The 23,976-nt window shown below is 35.4% G+C and overlaps 1 protein-coding gene across 1 annotated transcript in view; it reads left to right on the forward strand.

Annotated features, from left to right (window-relative positions):
• The window catches only part of BTBD16 (BTB domain containing 16), a 99,135-nt gene extending 84,573 nt beyond the window's left edge, over positions 1–14,562 (forward strand). The window contains exons 12-16 of the mRNA XM_074295779.1: positions 530–612; positions 2,786–2,863; positions 8,136–8,234; positions 10,819–11,007; positions 14,403–14,562. Of these exons, the coding sequence (XP_074151880.1) occupies positions 530–612; positions 2,786–2,863; positions 8,136–8,234; positions 10,819–11,007; positions 14,403–14,471 (518 nt within the window). The 3' untranslated portion in view covers positions 14,472–14,562. The remainder of the gene's footprint in view (positions 1–529; positions 613–2,785; positions 2,864–8,135; positions 8,235–10,818; positions 11,008–14,402) is intronic.
• The last annotated feature ends 9,414 nt before the right edge of the window (positions 14,563–23,976 follow it).

A 23,976-nucleotide genomic window follows, 5' to 3' on the forward strand; every position in this document is an offset into this window, starting at 1 on the left:
TCAAGAACTAATTATGAGATGCATAAAGAAAGGCACAACTGAGAGAAGACTCATAGTAGAAAAATCTTGTTTGAGACCCAAGGATCCCTTAGTGGATCATCATCCCCTCACCATGATAGCTCACTATTGTTATGGTCCTGAAAGAAATATCTCCTAATTCTCAGTGACACGTTGCTTTTAAGACACTTGATCTCAAAAGATAAGTTTATACACAGACCAGAAAAGTTCCTCTTTAAAACATGAACTACCACTGAAATTAGAGTTAATTCATTTATTATATGTGAGATTTGTATGGACAAATCTAAAGAGAAAAAACAGCATGACTTTGGAATGAAAATAATTGAAAATAAACATCAGTATATTAGTCTAACAAACAGTTTTTTGAGCTTTACTAAACTCATTTTGAAAAGGACAGTCATTTCTTTTTTTTTTTACCCTTCAACTCATAATCTTATTTTTATATATGAAATTGTTGTAGAGTTTGTTATGAATAAAACCTTCCACATTTTTCCTTTATCTTTTTTCCAAGGCAAAGACCTGAAGGATATAAAGCACATTAACTTCTTCCCTGAGACATGGATAGTCCGGATCTTAGCCAACCATTACCATGCAGTGAGTTGCCCTGCTTAGAAAAGGAAGAAATTTTATGGATTTATTGCCTTTCTCTTTCCCTCTTCTCAATTCGCTTCTGACCCTGCCCTCCCCAATAGAGATGTACTTTCTATCTGCAACCATACTGGAGATCTGTGTCTTTAGGATTGTGATAAATCTAGAGCATGATTTATGCAAAGAGCAGGCAAAACAGTGATGGAGAGGAGCTATTACCTTTGGGATAAGAGCTTTTCAGCATCATTTCAAGCTGACTAGTTTGCTAGGTTGCACATAGGTGAACAGGAACAGTTCGTGTTTGTATAGTTCTTTGAAAGACAAGACTGGTAGCGGGATTTTAAGGCCAGCTTTGGAGTCAGTAATATGTCACTTTGAGTCAGTCTTGGACATGTATCAGTCATGTGGTTTCAGACAAATACTTTCAGTTCTCATTGTCTTAGGTAAATCCTAGATGAAGTTTAGAGAACTGCTTCTCTGCTTTGTGGAGGAAGTTTCCACATCCAGAATTTCTTATATATTTTGAAATAAGTCCAGGTTTGGTATTATGTATATGTACATACACACACACACACACACACGCACACACACACAAAATATGCAATGTGCCCACAATGCATATGTACATATAGATGTATACATGTACCATCTCTATATATGTGCATAGTGCCCTGTATCTGTGAAATACATGTGACTATGAACATGTATACTCATTCTATATTGCACATATACACACAACATACACATCTACACATGTGTGCATGTGCACATGCTATACACATATAAAGATATGCTTGTTCACATTGCACACTAGATATATATGTATACTGTGTATACATATATATGTGAATGCATGCATGTATGTATATATATATATGTGTGTGTGTGCACGTGTGTGTGTGTGTGTTTATGTGTATATATATGTAGACCAGAAAGATTAAGCAGTTATCTCAAGATCGTGCCTTTGCTGCATGGCAGAACTGAATATTCTACCTCAAAGTCTACTCTTCAGGTAGACTTATTTTTCAATTAGACCACGTTGTCTTTCTGTTGAACAACATGCCTAAAAGATGGTGTCCTTGTTCCAGGAAATAAATATGCTTTTGATATATTTTCAGCTTTGTATTCTTAGAGATGAAGATGCCTTGTTAGTATATAGATTCTGAAGATCTGTAGTTTACTGATTAAGCTCCCAGTTAGGGAGATTTTAAAGTCTAGAGCAGGAGCTCTTAATCTGGGGACCTGGATTCTGTGATTATTATAAGATTTCAAAGGAGATTACAAATTTAGTGTTTTTAAAAAACATTTTTATAATTATATTTTAATTGAATTGAATAGAATTTATTTTCTATGTAATCCTATGTATTTTATCTTATATATTAAAAAACATTCTGAGAAGGAGTCCATAGGCTTCACTAGAGTCACTTGTCCAAGGGGGTCCCAACACTAAAAAAGATGAAAAAATCATTGCTTTATAGTCATTCATTAGCTTAACCATGTATCTATGCAATATATATGCACACATTGTATGAACATGTGCACACACACTAAGCATGCAATGTGCATATATACAGAAATATATATGTATGCTCACACATACTAGATATACATGCACACCCACATGTATCCATGATTACACATGTATACATTCATAGATATGCATATACATGCATATTCATATATATCTACCCATATGCATGTAAATACACACACATAGACATGCATATGTAGAGATATACATGTGCATTGTATTAATATATACAGTAGTTACATATATATCTACAATATACATTTATACATGTACGTACAGATATACACATATGTACACATTCACATATACACAGTAGGTATACATACATATCCACGTGTGGACAAATGCACACACATGTATCCATAAATGTACAGTATGTGTATGCATGTATGCACATGTGTTTGTGTGTGTGCACATGACAAAGATGACAGAGAAGGAACTGCCTCCATCTGCTTCACTGCCTTAAAAACTACCTTCTCCCCCCACTTCCTCCTTCTTATTTCTTAGCTGTTGATTCCTTTATGAATGAAATCTCATAACGCAACACTCTAGGGGTTGAGTTAGAATTAGTGGACTTTAGGATGGAAGGAAACATGGCAAGTACTAATCTTAAGGTCATTTGCTCTCTCTAATTTGTGCACATTTCAGCTTGAGAGTGGTGGAGATATGTTTCAGGTGAAGGATCTTTCTACTCAAGGTATAAGATTTGGTCTCCTAATTAATCAGGTAAGTAATATCCAGATTGGCCCCTGGTAACCTGTCATTATTGACCTCTAAACATCATTCTACAAGTATATAACTGGCATTCCCAAAATAAAGGGTGGGCTATTAATAGGACTTGTGTCCTTAAAAATATCATTCAACTCCCTAGCCTCAGTTTCACTACCTATATAGCATGACAAGTTAGATTAAATGATGTTCAAGTTTCTTTCCATCATTGTAGTTTTACTATAAATTTTCAACTGTTTTCTTCAATATACATTGTCTTTAAATACCCAGAACAATGATCTATAAGCAACTGGATCTCCCAAGCCTTTAAATAATTGTTTAGAATCCAATTGTAAGCATATACATTTTATACAAGTGTCTGTGTGTACATGAAACTTTCAGTGTGTACTGAAAACATCAATTCACTCTGTTGGAAGAATTAGTAAAAATCAAAATAATTTTAAGTTATTAATAAGTTACATAGTAATTTACTTATAATTAATAAATTTCATAATAATAGAGGAACAATAGATTTGTTTATCTATTATTCTTCTCACATAAAACTTGTGAAGTGTGGATAGTTCTCCCCACTTTACAGATGATAAAACTGAGGCAAAGGACAGACAGCCCTGTTGCAATGGTTCCTCCCTCCATTACCTTCTGTTCTATGAAACCTTACCCAGTTTTCCCTGCAATTTTCCCTATTCCATCTGTTTTTCTTCTACAAATGTATTTATTCTCCTGTTTACATATTTTATCTCACCAGGTGAATGTTGGCTCCTTAGGGATAAGGATTATTCCTTGATTGAAGCTTTTTATTGAAATTTTTTGTCTTTATACCCCAGGATCTAGAATAATGCTAGGTATCCAGAAGGGTTTTAAGAATTTTTAAATTCAATTAAGTATTTTTGTATATGGCATAAGTCAACCTTGCTTATCTTCTCATTTGGAATTCCCTCCTCTACTTCCTTACATTCTACCATCTTTGAATGCCAGGTTAAAACCCACTTCCAAGGTGTAGTAGGAAGCATTGATCTATGGGGCAGCTAGGTGATGCAGTAGATAGATACTGGCCCTGGAATCAGGAGGAACCTGAGTTCAAATGTGATCTCAGATACTTGACACTAGCTGTGTGACCCTAGACATGTCACTTAATCCTGATTGCCTTAAAAAAAAACCCTGATTTTTGGAAATATGTTTAAAATGATTGTTCCTATATAGTTATATCAAATTGCTTGCTGTCTTGGGAAGGGGTGAGGGAAGAGAAGTAGAAAAAAATTTAGAACTCAAAATCTTACAAAAATGAATGTTGGAAACTGTTTACATGAAACTGGAAAAAATTTTATTAAGAAAAAAGTATTGATTCAGATTTGAGTTAAGAGCAAAAAAAAATTTAAGCAAGTTATTTTCTTTTCCCATGCTTCTTTACTTCATCTGAAAAAAAATGAATGATTAAGACTTGATGATTTTGATAGTTTCTGACATTTTGGAATTCTTCCAGGAAGCCAGAAGGACCCCTTTTCCACCACTATCTCCTTTTCTCACATTTCCTGTATATTACCAAGTAATTAGCACTTGGGGTCTTTATAAATATTTGTTAATTCTGTGTGACACCTTCCCAACCCAGCTGTGAGCTCTTAAAGAGCAGGAAGATAAGTTTTCTATTTCTGTTGGTGCTCTATAAAATCTAGCCCAGTGCCTTCTGCATAGTAGGTATTCTAATATTTATAAAATGATTAAAATATTTGTCTCCATTAGGCAATAATGTTAAGCAACCCTTTTGAACTAAGACTAAAAAATAATTTTTTCTTTAGTTTTCTTTCTTGGGTTTTCCATAGATACCTGAGTTCAAATAATACCTCAGACATTTATTAGTTATGTGATCCTGGGCAAGTCATTTAACTCTGTTTGCCCCAATTTCCTCAACTGTAAAAAATGAGCTGGAGAAGAAAATAGCCAACCAGTGCAATATCTTTCCCAAGAATCCCAAATGGGGTCATGGAGTCATTTAGAACGTGACTCAAACAACAACAAAGATAGAATAGTGGAGAGAGCACTATGCTGAGAATCAGGAAGGCCTGAGTTCAAATCTGACCCCAAACATTTACTAGCTGGATGATCCTGGATAAAGTTACCTCATCTATTTGCCTTACTTTCCTCATCTGTAAAATGGGACTAGTAATTGCAACTACCTTTCAAGGATCAAATGAGATGATATTTGCAAAGCATTTAGCATAGTACCTGGTGCATAGTAGGTACTATATAAATGTTGGCTATTTTTATTATTAAATTCTGATATATCAGTTCTAATGTGTAACATGGATTACTCCAGGTCCTCCAGACAATTGTCTGAGGTTCTAAATGAAAATAGATTGCAAATCAATCTTCACTGCTGAAATAAAAGGTGTGTATCCCTCTCCCCATCTCCAAACAAAGAGTACCTGCATAAATAAGGAACTGAGGGAAATAAAATCCTGAACAGGACATAATTCATCCCTTCCAAGAAGTTACAATCTAGTGAGGAGATAAGATATGTGTGTGCCAATAATTGTAATATAAATCACAATATAAGGAATGAGTAGGAGATGTTCAACAAAGGTACAAGAGCCTCCCTTTAGGTGTTTTCTCTCTCAATTAGGCTGTGAACTCCTTGAGAGCAGAAAATGCTTTGGTTTTCTATTTATATCCCCAGCACTTAGCACACACAGTACTTGGCACATTGTAAGTGCTTAGTAAATAATTTTCCATTCCATTCCATCCAAGGAAGGAGAAGTTAGTTCCAGCTGGCAGGATCAAGAAATGCATCATGGAAGTAACTTTGGGGCTGGGACTTGAAGGATAGTAGAATAAGTTATGATAATCATCCCTCCCGAATTCTTTCCCACCTCTGTGCATTTTCTGATCCAGGATGATGGGAAGGAGGTGATGAACTGATGACCTCTCTACTAAACTCAGTTCAATTCAACAAGCATTTATTGAATATGTACCCTATGCAAGACACTGAGGGATATATAGACAATAAAAAAAATAGTCCCTGTCGACAAAGAGTTTAAACTTTATGTGGAAGGTTTTTGTAACTTTTAAGCAATATGAATGGATAGAGCACTGACCTGGAATCAAGAGGACCTGAGTTCAAATTCAGCCTCAGACGCTTACTAGTTGTATGACTCTGGGTAAGTCATTTAATTCCAACTGCCTCACAAAACAAAGCAAAACAAAATATGAATAATACATCATGACTTGAGCAAGGAGAGAGAATGAACAAAAAAATCTCAGGAAAAGTTCAAATGTTAAATGAATATTCCAGTGGGTGAGGTTGAGCAATCTGGAGTCTAGTTCTGACATATCTCATATGTTTCTCCTCTCTAGAATGAGGAAGTTGGATTGAATATTATCTAATTATCTAGAATATTATCCTGCTCTGTTTGCACTTCTAAAAATTATCAACCACAGTTCAGATAGATCCTTTAATAATGGTGTATTTCTGATTGTCAACTTCCCCAGATTAACCTATAGAACAAATTAACAACTGCATCTTCTTTACAAAAAAAAAAAAAAAAAGTTAGTTTCACCAAGAATTTTTTTCAGCTAAAGGAAAAAAATACAAACAAAAAAACCCCAACCCAAATCTTGGAAGTGGGATAGGTAGAATGAGTGTGGAGAGCCTGCCCAATCACAGTAAATATAAAATTGATAACTAATATTTCTATGTCATTTTTAAGTTTTACAAAGTACTTTGGAAATATCTCATTCTCTCAACAATTATGGTCCTCGTTTACAACTGAGGAAACTGAAGCAGACAAGGTTAAATGATTTGGCTAGGATCACACAGCTAGTAAGTGCTTGAATTTGGATTCTGGTTTTATTGACTCAAAGTTTAGTGTTCTGTTCTTTGTGCCTCCTGTTCACTTAAGAAAGACGTATGTTCTAAATTGCTTTTATTGACCCAAATGAACTTTGACACTTGAAAGTTTGAAAACTTTGAAAACTTTGATACTGGGGTGGCAGAAGACTATAAAGTAAGGTTCACAGCAATAATTATAGGCAGCATACACCACCCCTGCCAAATGTGGACACTGTAGGACAAAGCTTCGTTTGTTCTGTTACAGTATGAATCAATATTGAAGATTGCAAAAGACTTGCTTCTTCAGAGCTAAGAATAAATAGAATTCAATATAAATATGGTAGCCAGAATCCCAAGAGCCAATCACAGAAATATCTGTCTTGCTGGTTACCAGACTTAGTAATTGCCTACAATAAGCAAATATATTACATAAAATCACTTTTCCCTCTGTACTTATTTATACTCCCAGAATATCAGAGGCAGGATAATTATCTTATTGTTGATCATAATAATTCCTTACAATTCTATAGAGTTTTGTAGTTTTTAACTGCTTCCTATGATATTTATTTGATTTTGACAATCCCATTAAGGGAAGTAGTATGTTTTATATATAAGGAAACTAAATTTCATAAAGATCAATTAACTTGCCCAAGATAATACACAAAGAAGAAGAGTATTCATTAGATGCCCAGTTTTAGCACTTGGAAATTTGTAAGATATGCCACTGTGTGTTAGTCAATTAACTTTTTTTGCCTCAATTTGCTCATCTCTAAAATAGGGAAAATAATACTTGCTTTCCCTACATGATATTATTTGTACTGTGCAAATACTAAAATGCTATTTAAATTGAGTGGAATTAAAAAAAAACACTTGTTATCATTCTGATTGTCAACTGCATTCCCATTCCACATTACCTCAAGTACCTTCTATGGAGCCTTCCCCCATCTCTCAGCCAAATCTGCAATTCCAGGCTCTGGGCCCATTTCTGTTTGTTGGTTACCTTCCATGTAGCTAGATTATGAACATGCTTGGCTGGCATTTACAGTACTTTCAGTGGCCAACTCACCAATCACAACTGATGTGCAACATCATAGAGGAGCAACAGTGATATATTTAGAGAGTCTGTTGGACTTTAAGAAATCCATTGAGATGTTCTATTTCCAAAAGCCCGAGAACAATGGCTTGTCCACCTGGTAGCCTGATTGATTGTGTTCTCTTTGTCACTAAGAAAAAGATCAAACTGGTTCCAAACAAACATGATTTGTCACTGAATGACAGTCTTTGGATTATAGCTACAGTATGGGTTTCATTGTAGTTCATATCATCTGAAGGTTGGAAGTATAGATTTTGACTTTTAAATTAAGTGTCAATTGAATCATTTACCTGAATAAAGTGAAAGCTTTTCTTTTTTTGTCATTCATCTTTTTACTCTTCAACATAATGTAGGAAAACAAGATTTACTCAGAGATGATTGGCGTTTATGGATTCTTCTTTGAAATTAAAGGAATCAAACATGGTAACTGCTCCTATAGTTTTTCCATGCAGGTAAGATGTGGGTAACATCCAGGACAGTAAAATCTGTGAAAGTCTTGCTTTTGAATAACTGAAGACTGAGAAAAGAGACCTTTTTAAAAAATCACCCTGCTATAATGAGTAATACTTAGTGTCAGACAAATGGAAAAGAAGACTAATTTTGTCTGAAGAGGGAGCATGGTGATGTGGAAAAGAGCCCTGGAAAATGAGTCAGGAGATTTGATTTGTGATTTTTATCCTATGCCACAAATTAACTATGTGACCCTGGTCAAGTCATTTCATTTCTCCCAGTCTCAGTCTTCTCAAATCTCATGATTTGTTGAGTTGTTGTTTTTTTTCAATTTGTAAAGGGAAAAAAGTGGGATCTTTAAAGCATAAAGAAAATGTAGTCAACAAATTATGTCAATAAACTTGGCTAAAAAGCTTGGTAAAATTCTTTAAAAGTATAATTAAAGGGATGGTGAAGATTATAAAGAGAATGGCTTCATCAAGAATAAGTCATATCAAATTAAACTAGGTAGAAGTTAGGTTTCAGAGGGGAAGACCTAAGTTCAAATCCAGCTCCAGACATTTACTGGTTGTGTGACCCAAGGCAAGTCATTTAACCACTATTTGCCTAAGCATCCTCATTTATAAAATGAGGTAAATAAAAACAATAAAATAAATAAAATGAATTATTTATAAAGTGCTTTGCAAACCCTAAAGCAATTTCAATGCTAGCTATATCTTTACCTTCATCATCAGCATAAGGATTACTAGACTAACAGATCAGGAAATACTATGGATGCAATATTGCCAAATCTTAACAAAACTGTTGATAGGTGTCTTTAGAGACAGACATTATGGAGAGAGATTTAAATGACAGTGTATTTTAGTAGATTGAGAACTGATTAAATGGTCAGCTCCAAAGAGTAATCATTTATGGTTTAATCTCAACTTGGAAAAAGTTCCCTACTAGCTAGAGTTATTCTTCTGCTATGTGACTTTTTTTCAATTACTTGGATATAGACATAAATAGTATACTTGTGAAATTTGTGTGAAACTGGCAGAGAAAGCTAACTTTGGATGACAAAGTCAATATTCTAACAGATCCTGACAGGCATTGACATTGGGCTACATCTTTTGAATATTCAATTATTCAGAATGATCTGAGATCTCATTGATTACAGATCACAGTCTATCTCTACCCACCAATCTTGTATAACTCTTACCTTCCCTAATTCACCATGCCAGAGGCCCTCCCTCTTTCTCTTGACATCATAAGAACAGCAGTGGAGCTTTCAAACTCTCTGTCCTAACCTTTATCCTCACCAATCCATCTTCATTTGTTATCATTCACTTTCCAGTTGATCTCATTTGCTATCATACATTTTCCAGTTGATCTCATTTGCTTGTGTTCTTCAGAGTTCCTCATTGGTTGTATCTTGCCATTTATTCACACTTACCATGTGCCTTCTCTACATTGCCTTTTATGTGCTATTCATTTCAATTCTTCAGAGACTGTCATGTTCCATTTCAATCCACTGATGTGGACTGAATATGAGAGGAAATCTCAAAAGGATAAATGTAGACTTACTTTTTTTTTTGCTTTTTCACTGAGGCATTTGGGGTTAAATGACTTGCCCAGGATCACACAACCAGGAAGTGTTAAGTGTCTGAGATCACATTTGAACTCAGATTCTCCTGACTTCAAGGCTGATATTCTATCTACTGCACCACTTAGCTGCCCTTTGACTTACTTTTTAAAAAAAATCATAGACGAAAGATGGTGAAAACAGCTATAACTATATGAAAAAGATCAGACTGCATTCTAAATATGAGTCAACAATGGGATATGGCAGTCAAGGAAATTAATGCTATCTTGGGCTTTATTGAGAGGTATAATAATCATGATTCTTGAGATGAAAATTCTAGTGTACTTTGATCTGATCAGACAACATCTGGAATATACAACATCTGGAGGTTCAGTTCTATGTGCCACATTTAAGGATAATAATAATAATAATCTGTAGAGTGACCACAGAAAGGCCACCAGGAGGCTGAGGGACTTTGAATCCATGCCATACAGATTGATGAAAAGAACTGCAAATATTAGGCCTAGAAAAGAGAAGACTGAGGATCTCTTTTGAGCTGTCTTCAAGTTCTGTGGAAAAGGCAGTAGTCTTTTTCTTCTTGGCCCCAGATTGTAACGCTAAGAGCATTATGTTTCCAGAAGAGATTTCAGGTTGCTTTAAGAAGAAAGGTCCCTAACTATTACTATTCTCCAAAAGTACAACGGGCTACAATAGAAGGAAAGAGGTGCCCTTTAGTGGTTATAATAAAAAACTGGGTTGCAACATTGTACTCACCTAGTTATGTTGTTAAGTGAAAAGTTAAGGTCAGAGTAGATGTTCTCCCAGGTCCACCCCATTTCTGAGGTTCTGTAATTCTGGATGCCCCAGAGAAATGAAGATACTTGCCCAGAGTCACACATCAACATGACTCTTGTTTGAAAAAAGCCACCAGAAGAACCATAGAAATTTGAGTAGGTACAAATAGTTTTCATTTTGACGTACTTTTTAAAAACTTTTACTTAGTTAAATTAATATTCTTTCAGAGAATCAAATATTCAGAAATGAACTTACCAGCTGCTGTATATGAAAGGAGCCCAGTTAGCCTCAGACCAGAACGCCTAATGAAATATGAAATCAGAGCACAATCCCTGGTGGATGGAAATTGGGAGGAGTTCAGTACTAATATAGTAACCCAAAAGTTTGGACTTATCAAGTCAAATAACAAAAGCCATGTAAGTTTTTGCTTTCAATATTATTAATAATAATAATAACAATAACAGTAGCAACAGTTAGCATTTGTATAGTTCTTAATGTAAAATGCTTTCCATAAGTTATTACACTTGCTTCTCAAAACAACCCTGTGAAATAGATGATAGAATTATTATTCTCTTTTATAGAAGAAGCAACTGAGGCCTTATGGTTAAGTGACTTTACTCACAGCAAGTAAGTGTATGAGGCAGGGTCTGAACTCAACTTTTTGATTCCTACCCCAGCACTCTACACCCATAACACCTAGCATCAACTTTGTAACATTATGTTGATAGCGATTTATGAAGTATTCTCAGTTATTTTGAACTAGCAATCCCATATCTTTACAGCATCAAGAGCCCAAACAAATAATGAGTTATCAGCATCAATTAATACAATCCAAAGTAGGCACATTCAATATGGGACCCAGATACAAGGGTCAACATTGTACAAATGAACTTTTCATCATCCTTGCACTATGGATGGGAAAAAAGTGTGGAGAATTAGGGTGATGAAATGAGTACTCACTAGTAAAAATTTTACAAATTACAAAGAGGAAGGACCTCTTGGAAAATTTTGGCATAGGGATCCAGAATTTAATTTGTTGTTGTTTGGTCTATTCAGTCATGTCTGACTCTTCATGACCTCCTGTAAGGTTTTCTTAACAAAGATGATGGAGTGATTTGCCATAATTTTTAAAAAGAAAATAAAAGAGGACCAAAGATAGATCATTGGGAAATACTCATTTAAGGGACCAGATAGACATTGATGAGGTATAGAATGGGTCAGAAAAAGAAGAAACCTAAAAGGATGTAATGTCTCAGGTGACTATGTCAAATTCTGCTGAATGGTCAAGGATAATAAAGATTGAAAAAACTATATTGTACTTTGTTATTAGTGGATTGTTGGTTGTGGAGAAGAGTGCTAGTGTTGTGAGAATAGAATCCAAATTTAAATTGGTCAAAGAAAAAAAAGGAAATTCTGGAAAAATAGTATTTTGGTTAAATGAATTTTTCAGAAAATTTAGGGAGAAGAAAAGGGAATAGTAGTTGAGGGGAATAAGAGGATTAAAGGAAAAAAATTTAGGATTGGGGTAAGTATGAAGAGTAGGTTGAGTGAAAGAAATGAGAGGTGGATGAATAACAAGTTGGAGTTGATTAGTATAAATTTAAACAATGTTTATAGGCAGAAGGAGCTTATAGTAAGGATGAGGTAAAAATGCATAAGACAGGAAATGGTTGTTGGAACAAAGTCAATGAGGAAACAGAAGGAAATAAGGTTAGATAAAATGGAGGGATTAATGTTTGTGAAGAGTAGAGATATCTCATCTGTGAATAGAGAGAAGAGTGGGTATTAATACTGAGACTTTCTGAGGAATGGAAAGATAGGGACTGAAGGTTTTCACACAGGATAATCTCCTATGGAAGAAGACTCTTCTGTAAGAGTGGGGTTGAATTAGAAGAAGGGTTAGATATAAAAGAAGAAAGAAAAAGATTTAGAATGGTCAGTCTGGAGAATAAGATATGAAATCAATAATATAGGAGAAGATTCTCAAAGAGAAGCAAAAGAAACCCACTGAGGTTGAGCACCATAGATTTGTAGTCAGTCTACCTGCCATCTGGGGAGGGGGTAGAGAGAAGGAGGGGAAAAGTTGAAACAGAATTTTTTGCAAGGGTCAATGTTAAAAAATTATCCATGCATATTTTTGTATATAAAAGCTATAATAAAAAATGTAAAAAAAATTGTAGTCAGTGAAATAAGTTCAATTTTGTGAATTTCTTTAATACTATCCAAAAGCCCTAGAGCAAAATTAGAGAAATCAGATGGTAGAAGATACCAAGATACAAGAATGTGTATTTTGAGGACCTCATAGGTTCAGGAGGCAAGGGATTGTAGGATAGCAGCCAGTGAAACTTTAAAATAGAATGAAAACTCTTTAAGTCAAGTAAAGCTAAAGCAAGGGATAGATTAAGAGAATAGGAATGATTTAAGAGGTCAAAAATCAGGCAAATATTAACACTAGGCTTAGTGAGAGAGGCAAAAGAACAGGAGGTTATGGTTGGATAGTATAATCTCCAAGTTCTATAGATTTCAAGAGGCCTAAAGAATATATGTACTACAAATGGCTGAAGATGGGATAGAGAAGAAAGTTGATGGAATTGCTTTTCTAGAATAAGTCATTATAGATAAGGTAGAGAGGATGACTATGAGCCCTATACTAAAATCAGGATTAGACATTCTTTAAGGTCCCTTCTTTCTCTAAATCTAAATCTTTCTCTAAATCTCTAAATCTATAGAAATTACCTGGAGATGGAAAGATAGCAGCAATCCAGTACAATAAGTATTTATAAAGTGCTAAGCACAGGGGCTACAAAAACAAAATGCAGGGATACAAAATTAGCAATGGAAAGAGGGAGTTGGGGTACAAATGGATAACATGTACTTCAAAAAATGAAAGATTGTTAAAGGTTGGTATTAGGGAAGTGATCTGGAAATATTAATAGAGAAGAAGAAATGTATCAATTCTTCTCCATAGCCCCATGAGTCAAGTAAACTGAATGAATAAATGACCTCCACTAATGAAGACTGAAAAGCAGAATGGTGTCAAAGGAGTCAGGATTTCAATTTAAGTGAAGGTAAAATAGGAGTAACTAGATAGTACAGTAGATAGAGTGCCAGCTCTGAAATCAGGAAGACATGAGTTCAAATTCAGCCTCAGACACTTACTAGCTGTGTGACCGTGGGCGAGTCACTAAACTCTGTTTCCTCACTGGAGAGGGAAATGGCAAGGGCAAAAATAAATGTTAGAAATTTGAGGATCTTAGGGAGCTTGTGGAGAATAATGTGGGGATTCCTCCCACATTAGGTTCATCCACATGCACCATATAATAGGGTTAATTGAGTTGAAATGAGCCTGAGCAAGAAAAGTAAAACTGATTAAAATATAAAATGATAATCTGAGGGGAAATAATACAAATTGTAACTAAAGCGGTAAACTTCCATGAGCAGACTTGTAGAATCAGTATCCTAGGAGGTAAGTTGATGCCATAGTCCATTCTATTCAAGTATACATTGGCACATACCCAGCTATTTGGTTAAATAGAAATAAACATATGAACACTTCAACTTCAAAGGATTTCTGCAGAGCTATCTGACAGCATTTCCATGCACAGTAGTTGTTGAGGGGACAGCAGGGCTTCTGCTGGGAACCTATGGATACCAAAATTAAGACAATGGAAGCCACCAGCAGAAGGAACATGATTTTACCTGACACTGATGAAGGAATTGCCTTCCTTTTCCTTCTTGTCTTTTTTTTTTTAACTTTATGACACTGTTACTTTTATCTTAAACCTTCCCTTTGTTTTGCTTCCTGTTTTAGATCTTGAAAATTGAAACTGTGGGCAATCCTATCTTTGTGACTTTTGTGTTCATCTTTCCGATATCATGACAATTTCCAGAAGAAATGATGGGATTTCTACTACCACTGATCAACATAAAAAGAAAAACAAACTATTAAAAGGGCTCACTCAAATGAAAAACCTATGCTGCTGGTTGGTATTTGTCCCATTCTTGCCTTTGGCCACATTCAGGTCAGTTTAAGGTAAAAAGTTCACTGGACTTGTGTTCATCCCCATTATCTGCAGTTTGATGGGGAAAAGCAGATGACTCTTTTCTATATTATTCCATTCTAGAGTTGGGGCATAAAGCTTGAAAAATACAGCAGTGAGTGTATTATTATATTGTACTCCATAGCCCCATTATATATTAGTATATTGTATGGGGCTATTGTATTCTCCCTTTCCAAATTACTCTGCAGCCATAAAGACATGGCAAACCAATGTCTGCCTCTGCATTGTAGGCATCTGACTAGACAACACAATTGCTACCATGAGGCAAAGGGAGGAAAGAGGGTGGAAAGATTATGTTCTGCTTCAACAAGAGGAATGCAAAAATAAGATGATTTGTCCTTTTTATTATTATACTTACTCAAAGGTATCAGGATAGTTTCAGATCACCTCATCTACCAACTCATCTACCTCATCTACCCCCATCCTACCCCAAAAGTGGGATAGCCTCCACTTTTGTGTAACATCTAATTCCAAAAAAAGAAAACATCTACTATGGTTTTGGAGAATTAATAAAGATTAAAAAAGGATGTACTGAGAATGAGATGATGTTACCTAAGTTTGGTCATTTATGCTGGATTTGGGGGATGAAGGGATCACAGGAAATGTGAGTAATTTCCATGCCTCCTGGCAGAGTTGGTAGATTAGTTGTAGGTAGAGATAAGGAGAAAGAGAGTTGAGGTAATAAGGATCAAACAAATAAGAGGAGAAGCAGAGGGCAGAGTTGGATTTTTGAAGAATAGATGGATATGATCTGGGAGGAAAATTGACTCTAATGTGAAAAATGGATTGAGGGGAAAGAGATCTTGGAAGAAAGGATATTATCAAAGAAGACTGAGAAGTTCAGGGCCCAAATGAGGATGGTTATGTTAAGGAAGAAATACAGATCTCTGAAAGTGTCCAAGAAGAGGCTGAATAATCAACTATCACAAATGATGTTGAGGAAATTCCTGCAGTGGGTGGGAAGTTGAACCAGGTGATCTCAAAGATTCTGTGATACAGTCACATGAAGGCAGAAAGAAGCACAACTCTATCTACACCACCCAAAGAGTGGTTATCAAAGGCCTACATCATGCGGGGCCCATCTTAATGAATTCTGACAATGCTCTAAAAGCAGGATGTGTAATAATCACCTGGAGAGGCATTCAGTTCCCCCACTACTTGGCAGTTGCCCATTCTCTGGCAAACACATCTCCTCTAAATATAGAAGAAACCACATAAAAATTATTAAAATAATAACCCAGAAATATATATCACTCACTGTGAAGAGATGACAAAAATTTCCACATAAGCTAGTAGTGAATGTTTAGCAACATGTCACTAATACTCAAAGTAATCAAAAATGATGAGCTATGAAAGCACTGAGAGATTTATGAATAATCTCCTTAGAAGAGAACTGAGTCCCTACAAATGGTATATTTAGCCCTGTTTCATATATCTGGAGTTGGTAAGACTTTGTTATTTGTCTAGAAAGAGGAAAGTTCAGAACAACTATTTTATAAACTTTTAAGAGTTAGAAGCGACTTTATAGTTCATCTAAACCAAATAATCTCATTTTATAGATTAGGAAACTCAGACTAGGTAGAGGATTTGCCTAGGATTACTCAGATAAAATATAGTGGAATCAGACTCAAACCTAAATTTTCTGATTAGAAATCTGATACTCTCACTATTTTAATCACTAATTATGAAAATCCTTCATTAAAATCGGTTAGTCTATTTGGTCCTTGTATGTGCCTGAATTAGTTTGTGTCTCTGAATATAACACAATTAACCTAGTCTTCCTGATCCATTGAAGAATAAAGTACATAATTCTGTGACTAGAAGGAAACTGAGCTTGAATATAAATCTAAATATGTGTTGAATCTTGAAAGGGCACTCTATCTTCAAGCAGATGTGTGTATTGAGGAACATTTTAGCTAAGGACAGTAAATTTCAGCAGAACTGAGTCCTGTTAAACTATTTTATTAACATGGTACTTAAAAGTGTGTAGTGTTTTAAAAGTTCCTCATTATATGCTTCTTGTCAAGTGACTTAAAAACATATCTATTCATATTTTGTGTTCCATTTTGTATATGAAGACGTTCTCTCTAGTACATGTGAGTCTATTTGCTAAATTCAAAATAAAAAATTAAATTAAAAATACATGTATATATGTTTATCAGTGCAAGTAATTCATATCAGATTTATTTCTTTTGTTGTGTATATTACTTGTACTCTTTCTAAGAGTCCTGAAACAATCACAGAAAAGGCTCATATATCAGCCAGTCAACAAGCATTTATTAAAATGTATTTTCCAATAAGCACCAGAGATACAAATTAAAAATAAAAAACCCAATGTCTACTCTTATGGAGTTCACATTCTAATGGGAGAGACAATATTAAAACAACTAGGCACAAAGAGGATATATTCAGAGTGAATGGAAGATAAATCTCAGAGAGAAGGCACTGCAGGGATAGGGAACCATTTTAGTCAAACTCAGTTACATCAAAGGTGGAGGTGAGTAGGGATGAACATTCCAGATATTTGGGGTTGGAAGGTCCAGGATAGCCAGTTGAAAGGCATGGGAGGAACAGCAAAAAAAAGTCAGTGTCACTAGTTTATAGCTTATGCAAAGGAGAGTAAAGTATAAAATTGGAAAGCTAAAAAAGAGAGCGATTGTGAAGGGCCTTTTTTGATCATGATCAAATCCCTTAAGAATTTGACTGGAGTGCCCAGAGATTCTACTAAAAAGCTATTAGAAATAATCCACAACTTTATCAAAGCTGCAGGATACAAAATAAATCTACACAAATTCTCAGCTTTTTTTCATCACTAACAAAATCCAACAGCAAGAGATACAAAGAGAAATTCCATTTAAAATAACTGTCAATCGCATAAAGTATTTGGGAATCTATCTGCCAAAGGAAAGTCAGGAACTATATGAGGAAAACTACAAAACATTTTCCACACAAATAAAGTCAGATCTAAACAATTGGAAAAATATTAAGTGCTCTTGGATAGGCCAAGCGAATATAATAAAGATGACAATACTCCCTAAACTAATCTGTTTATTTGGTGCTATGCCAATCAGACTCCCAAGAAACCATTTTAATGACCTAGAAAAAATAACAAAAAAATTCATATGACAGAACAAAAGGTCAAGAATTTCAAGGGAATTAATGAAAAAAAAATCAAAAGAAGGTGGCCAATTATACCTGATATAAAACTATTATTACAAAGCAGTAGTCACCAAAACCATTTGGTATTGGCTAAGAAAGAGACTAGTTGATCAGTGGAATAGGTTAGGTTCATAGGACAAAATAGTCAATAACTATAGAAATCTAGTGTTTAACAAACCTAAAGACCCCAACTTTTGGGATAAGAATTCACTATTTGACAAAAACTGCTGGGAAAACTGGAAATTAGTATGGCAGAAACTAGGCATGGACCCACACTTAATACCGTATACCTTGCAAGATAAGATCAAAATGGGTTCATGATTTCTGCATAAAGAAGTAGATTATAAATAAATTGGAAGAATATAGGATAGTTTACCTCTCAGACTTGTGAAAGAGGAAGGAATTTGTGATCAAAGGAGAACTAGAGATCATTATTGATCACAAAATAGAAAATTTTGATTATATCAAGTTAAAAAGCTTTTGTATAAACAAAACTAATGGAGATAAGATTATAAGGGAAGCAATAAACTGGGAAAACATTTTTACAATTAAAGGTTCCGATAAAGGCCTCATTTCCAAAATATATAGAGAATTGACTCTATAAGAAAACAAGCGATTCTCCAATTGATAAATGGTCAAAGGATATGAACAGACAATTTTCAGATGAAGAAATTGAAACTATTTCTACTCATATGAAAAGGTGTTCCAAATCATTATTGATCAAAGAAATGCAAATTAAGACAACTCTGAGATACCAGTATACACCTGTCAGATTGACTAAGATGACAGGAAAAGATAATGACGAATGTTGGAGGGGATGCAAGAAAACTGGGACACTGATACATTTGTTGGTGGAATTGTGAATGGATCCAACCATTCTAGAGAACAATTTGGAACTAGACTCAAAAAGTTTATCAAACTATGCATACCCTTTGATCCAGCAGTGTTACTACTGGGCTTATATCCCAAAGAGATATTAAAGAAGGAAAAGGGACCTGTATGTGCAAAAATATTTGTAGTATCCTTTTTTGTAGTGGCTAGAAACTGAAAATTGAATGGATGCCCATTAATTAGAGAATAGCTGAGTAAATTATTGTATATGAAGTTATGGAATATTATTGTTCTGTAAGAAATGACCATCAGGATGAATACAGAGAGGCTTGGAAAGACTTACATGAACTGATGCTAAGTGAAATGAGCAGAACCAGGAGATCATTATACACTTCAACAACAATACTATATGATGATTAATTCTGATGGAAGTGGCTATTTTTGGCAATTTGAGGATCCAAATCAATTCCAATTGATCAGTGATGAACAGAACTAGCTACACCCAGCAAAAGGACACTGGGAAATGAGTGTGGACTATTTGCATTTTTTATTTTTCTTCCCAGGTTATTTTTATCTTTCTAAATCTGATTTTTCTTTTTTTTTTTTTTTTTTTTTTTTATTATATATATATATATATTTTATAATATTATCCCTTGTATTCATTTTTCCAAATTACCCCCCCTCCCTTATTCCCTCCCCCCGACGACAGGCAATACCATACATTTTACATGTGTTACAATATAGTCTAAGTACAATACATGTGTGTGAATATCATTTTCTTGTTGCACAATAAACATTAGAATCCGAAGGTACATGCAACCTGGGCAGACAGATATTAGTGCTAACAATTTACATTCCCCTCCCATGTTTCTTCTCTGGGTGTATACCTCTGTCCATCATTGATCAACTGGAAGTGAGTTGGATCTTCTTTATGTTGAAGATTTCCACTTCCATCAGAATACATCCTCATACAGTATCGTTGTTGAAGTATACAGTGATCTTCTGGTTCTGCTCATTTCACTCAGCATCAGTTGTAAATCTGATTTTTCTTGTGCAACAAGAGAATTGTATAAATATATATACATATATTGCATTTAAAATATACTTTAATATGTTTAACATGTATGGGACTAACTGCCATCTAGGGGAGGGAGTAGAGGGAAGGAAGGAAAAAGAACAGAAGTGATTGCAAGGGTCAATGTTGAAAAATTACCCATGCATATGTTCTGTCAATAAAAAGCTATAATTAAAAAAAAAATTACTGGAGTGAGGAATGTGACATGGCCAAACTGACATTTTGGAGAAATATTAGATTTTTATTAAGTTTTTTGCACCTTTAGAACCACCCATTGGATTAATGTCTGTCTTAAGAATACCCTGGGATGTGTAAACAGGAAAAAAAAAAACAGTAAAAAGCTTTAGTGAACTGTTTCTCCAAAGCCTGATGAAAAGTGCAAAGGTGATGAGTTCACAGTTGTGAAACCTTGGGAAGATTTTGTGGGTTTTTGGGATAAAGAAACATTAATCCATAAATAATCATCCATTATTAGCTCCTTTACTCAATATTTGCAAAGTGCTTAACCATGATCATGCACAACAACCCTATAGACAGGATGGAGGAGACACCTTAGAATATCTTGGGAAAACTTCAATACTGAATTTTTTGGCATGACAGAAAATAGCCTTCTCTAAAAACAGTAGAAACTTGGCTCCCTAGAAGAGAATCTTTTCCTAATGGGTATCTGAGTAATAATTCCAATCCAGCTCTACTCGTTCAACAACTTTTAAGTTTCCAGGTAGGAGAATTTTAGAGAAATCAAATTTTACTACCAATCAGCTACAACCATGGAAAAGTAAGCTTTCCTCACATAAACAACTTGATGCGTTCCTCAAAGCCCCTTTTTTCATTGTTGATTTTTTTCCCCTTCATTCGTTTATGCCTTCTCTATTGTTTCATATTTCTTTCACCTTCCCTGAATGACCAATGTAGTATTCTAGAGAAGACACTGAGCTGAGTATCAGTAGACTAATTCAAGCATTTAAATTGCAGACACTAAGCAGTGTGAATGTGAGGAAAGAAAAAAATCATATTCCAAAGAGCTCACAGTCCAGGGAGAAAGACATAAGCATACATACAAACTTACAAACAAAATGTATACCAGATGAATTAGAGATAATCTTAGAGGGAAGCCGCTAGAATAAGAGGAACTTGGAAAAGCTTTTTGCAAGAAGGTGGGACCTTAGCTGGGCCCTGAAGAAGTCAGGTAAATTAGACTCCATTTTTAGTTATATGACCTTATTCAAATGATTCAGCCTCTCTGGGCCTCTGTTTAATCATTTGCAAACTGAGAGGATCAGATAAAATGACCTAACCCAAGGTTCCTTCCAGTTCTAACATATGAGTTTCTGGGTAATCCTCTAATTCCATCATTACCCACTAGAGGGAGTAGTCCCCCCTCAAAAGTAAAAACCCTGCACTTTCCAGTACAAAATAACTAGCAAGAGACTAATTATGTAGCAATAAGGATAATCAAGTTAATATGTGTTGTTACATGTGTCAAGTGTCAACTTTCCTTTGTCTCACCCTGGGGAATTTGGAGAGTGTGTGTGTTCATCCAAATAGCCATAAACGTACTTAATAAAAACATCTGAATTAAATCATCCGAATTGAATGTAAATAAAACTAATATAAAATTATACTGTTAGTCCTGTTATTGAACCTATAGATCATCTCATTCCACACACCTATCCCATATTTGACAGATGAAGAAACTGAGGCTCACTGAGGGGAGGTGTTTTACTTAAACTCACACTTGCTAGTTGAACTGGGACTAGACACTCAGCTACTTGACCCCCTATTTTGAGTTTATTTTCTTCCTCATTAGATGAGTCAACACATGGAGGAATAGAGCTGCTTAGCAGCAAGACTCACCATAAACAAAACAATGATACCATCAGGGGTGTGCTGGAGCCAGCTCTAACAGGCTCAAAAAGAGAACTCAATTGTTCAATTTTCACTGTGAGGATTGATGCCTCAGAAACTGGCAACCTACAAATCAGGGCTTGTTTTATTGTTTTGTTGATTGTCTAGACTTAAGAAAGTGTTAATAGTACAGATTAAACTTAAAAGTAGTAAGTACATACTTTTTTTTTGGAGAGTCTGGGTGTTAAACATTTACTTGCATACTCCCGTATTGCTCTGTAAACATTGCTTGAATTTAGCAGAAGTACAGTAGTACTTCTCAGGGTCAATCATCTAGTCATCACTAGTCTGGAGACTTTATTACTAAAGGCTAATAATAATAATCATAACAATAATAATAATAATGTTTACATAGATTTTAAAGTTTGTAAAGTGCTTTACCTCCATTTCATTTGGACCTCACATTTGTCTTCAGGGCTCTTGCTTACAACCTTGTATAATAATTTCCTAGAGATACAATGTCTTTCTGCTGTTTTCTCACACTGCTTAGCAGGACCATCCTAGACCCCCTTTCTCTATAGTGTTCTTAATTTACTATGAATCAACAACTACAATGTGATGAGAACTCTGCTGGGCTCTGAAAGTTCAAAGGAAAAAAAATTATCTTTGCCCTCCAATTGCTTACCTTCACTTGCAGTCTTTATTTCTTAGTCTTTTATTTCTATGGACAGAAGGGATCTCACAAGTTATTTAATCCTCAATAGGCACCCCCTCTTTAACAGCAGTTTTTCAAGCATTTCTTGAAGATCCACAATCATGAGGACTTCAATATTTCTCAAGGTAGCCTTTTCAATTTTTAGATAGTTTTGTTAGGATGGCCTATCAGGGAGACTCATTTTTCTGAGTTCAAATCCAGACTCAGACACTTACTAGCTGTGTGAAACTGGACAAGTCACTTAGCCCTATTTGCCTCAGTTTGCTCATCTGTCAAATGAGCTGGAAAAGGAACTGGCAAAATACTTCAGTACCTTTGCCAAGAAAAGCCCAAATGAAGTCATGAAAAGTGAGATATAACTCAACAAACTCATCTCAATGGGACTTCTATCCATTGGGACCTGACCTTGTGATTAAATAGAAAAAAATATAATTTTTCTTTCATAAAACAGCCTTTCAAATACTTGAAAATGGATTTTCCCTTTGGTCATCTGTTTTTGTTTTTGTTTTTGTTTTGTTTTGTTTTTCCTGAGGCTGGTGTTAAGTGACTTGCCTAGGATCACACAGCTAGAAAATGTTAAGTGTCTGAGAGCAGATTTGAACTCAGGTCCTCCTGAATTCAAGGCTGGTGCGCCACCTAGCTGCTCCTCCCTCTGGTCGTCTAAAAATGGGTCCATAGACTCAACCAAATTGCCAAAGCGATGTGTGACAAAGAAAAAGTGATAAATTTCTGGGTTTGAAAGTTGTTTTTTTTTTAATTCACCAGAATAATTTCTGCTTTTATCATCACAACTCTTTTCTCGAAAGCAACCTAACTTTTATGGGCTGACTTAAACTTATGGAATGTTGGGCCAATTATAGGATCAGGGATTTCTTTCTCTAAATTTTTTGAGTCATCCTTTCTAAATCTAGGTCCCCACCTTTATCTACCATAGACTTTTAGATGAAGAGGTCATTTCCTCTCAAAGTTTCTATCATTTCTACTTTAGCAACCAGTTCTTCCTTATTAGAATGGAATCCAGGAAAGCCATCCCCTTCTTTGCATCGTTTATCTTTTGAAAAATGCAAGAGGTGGAGCCAAGATGGGGTAGTAAAAATAGGAACTTGCCCAACCTCTTCCCCAAACCTCTCCAAATTCCTTTAAATAATTATTCTAAATAAATTAGAGCACCAGAACACCCCAAAAGATGGACTAGAACATTTTCCAGCCAAAACTAATTTAGAAGGTCAGCAGAAAAAGTCTGTGACACTGGGGGATGGGAGGAGTCCAGCATGCAGTTCTGGTGCAGACTGTACCCTTGGACTCAGCCCCAGACCCTAATCTGCCTCCTGCCAGATCTGTGAATCAGCTGCAGTACTGGTGGCTTCCAGACCTCAGCTCAGAGACACCAAAAAGGACTTGGAAGGTGATTTGAAAAGATCTGTGGAACCAGGGTAAGAGCCTAGTTTGTAATCCCAGTACAGGTTATACCAGCACAGCCCCAGTGCAAGCCATAATCCCAACCCCAATCAGCCCCCAGTCCTAACCCTAACCTCAAATGGACCTCCCAACATCAGCAAATTGGATCCTCTGAATAAGCAGTAGTGCTAGAGGCATCTGGACCTCTTGGCCTGGGAACACCACTGAAGACTTGGAAGGTCAGTGGGGAGGGTCTGTGGCAACAGGGTAGTAGTCTGGTCCAGGGTAGCAGTCCCAG

The sequence above is a fragment of the Sminthopsis crassicaudata genome, chromosome 2 (genome assembly GCF_048593235.1).
Source record: "Sminthopsis crassicaudata isolate SCR6 chromosome 2, ASM4859323v1, whole genome shotgun sequence".
Lineage (NCBI taxonomy): Eukaryota > Metazoa > Chordata > Mammalia > Dasyuromorphia > Dasyuridae > Sminthopsis > Sminthopsis crassicaudata.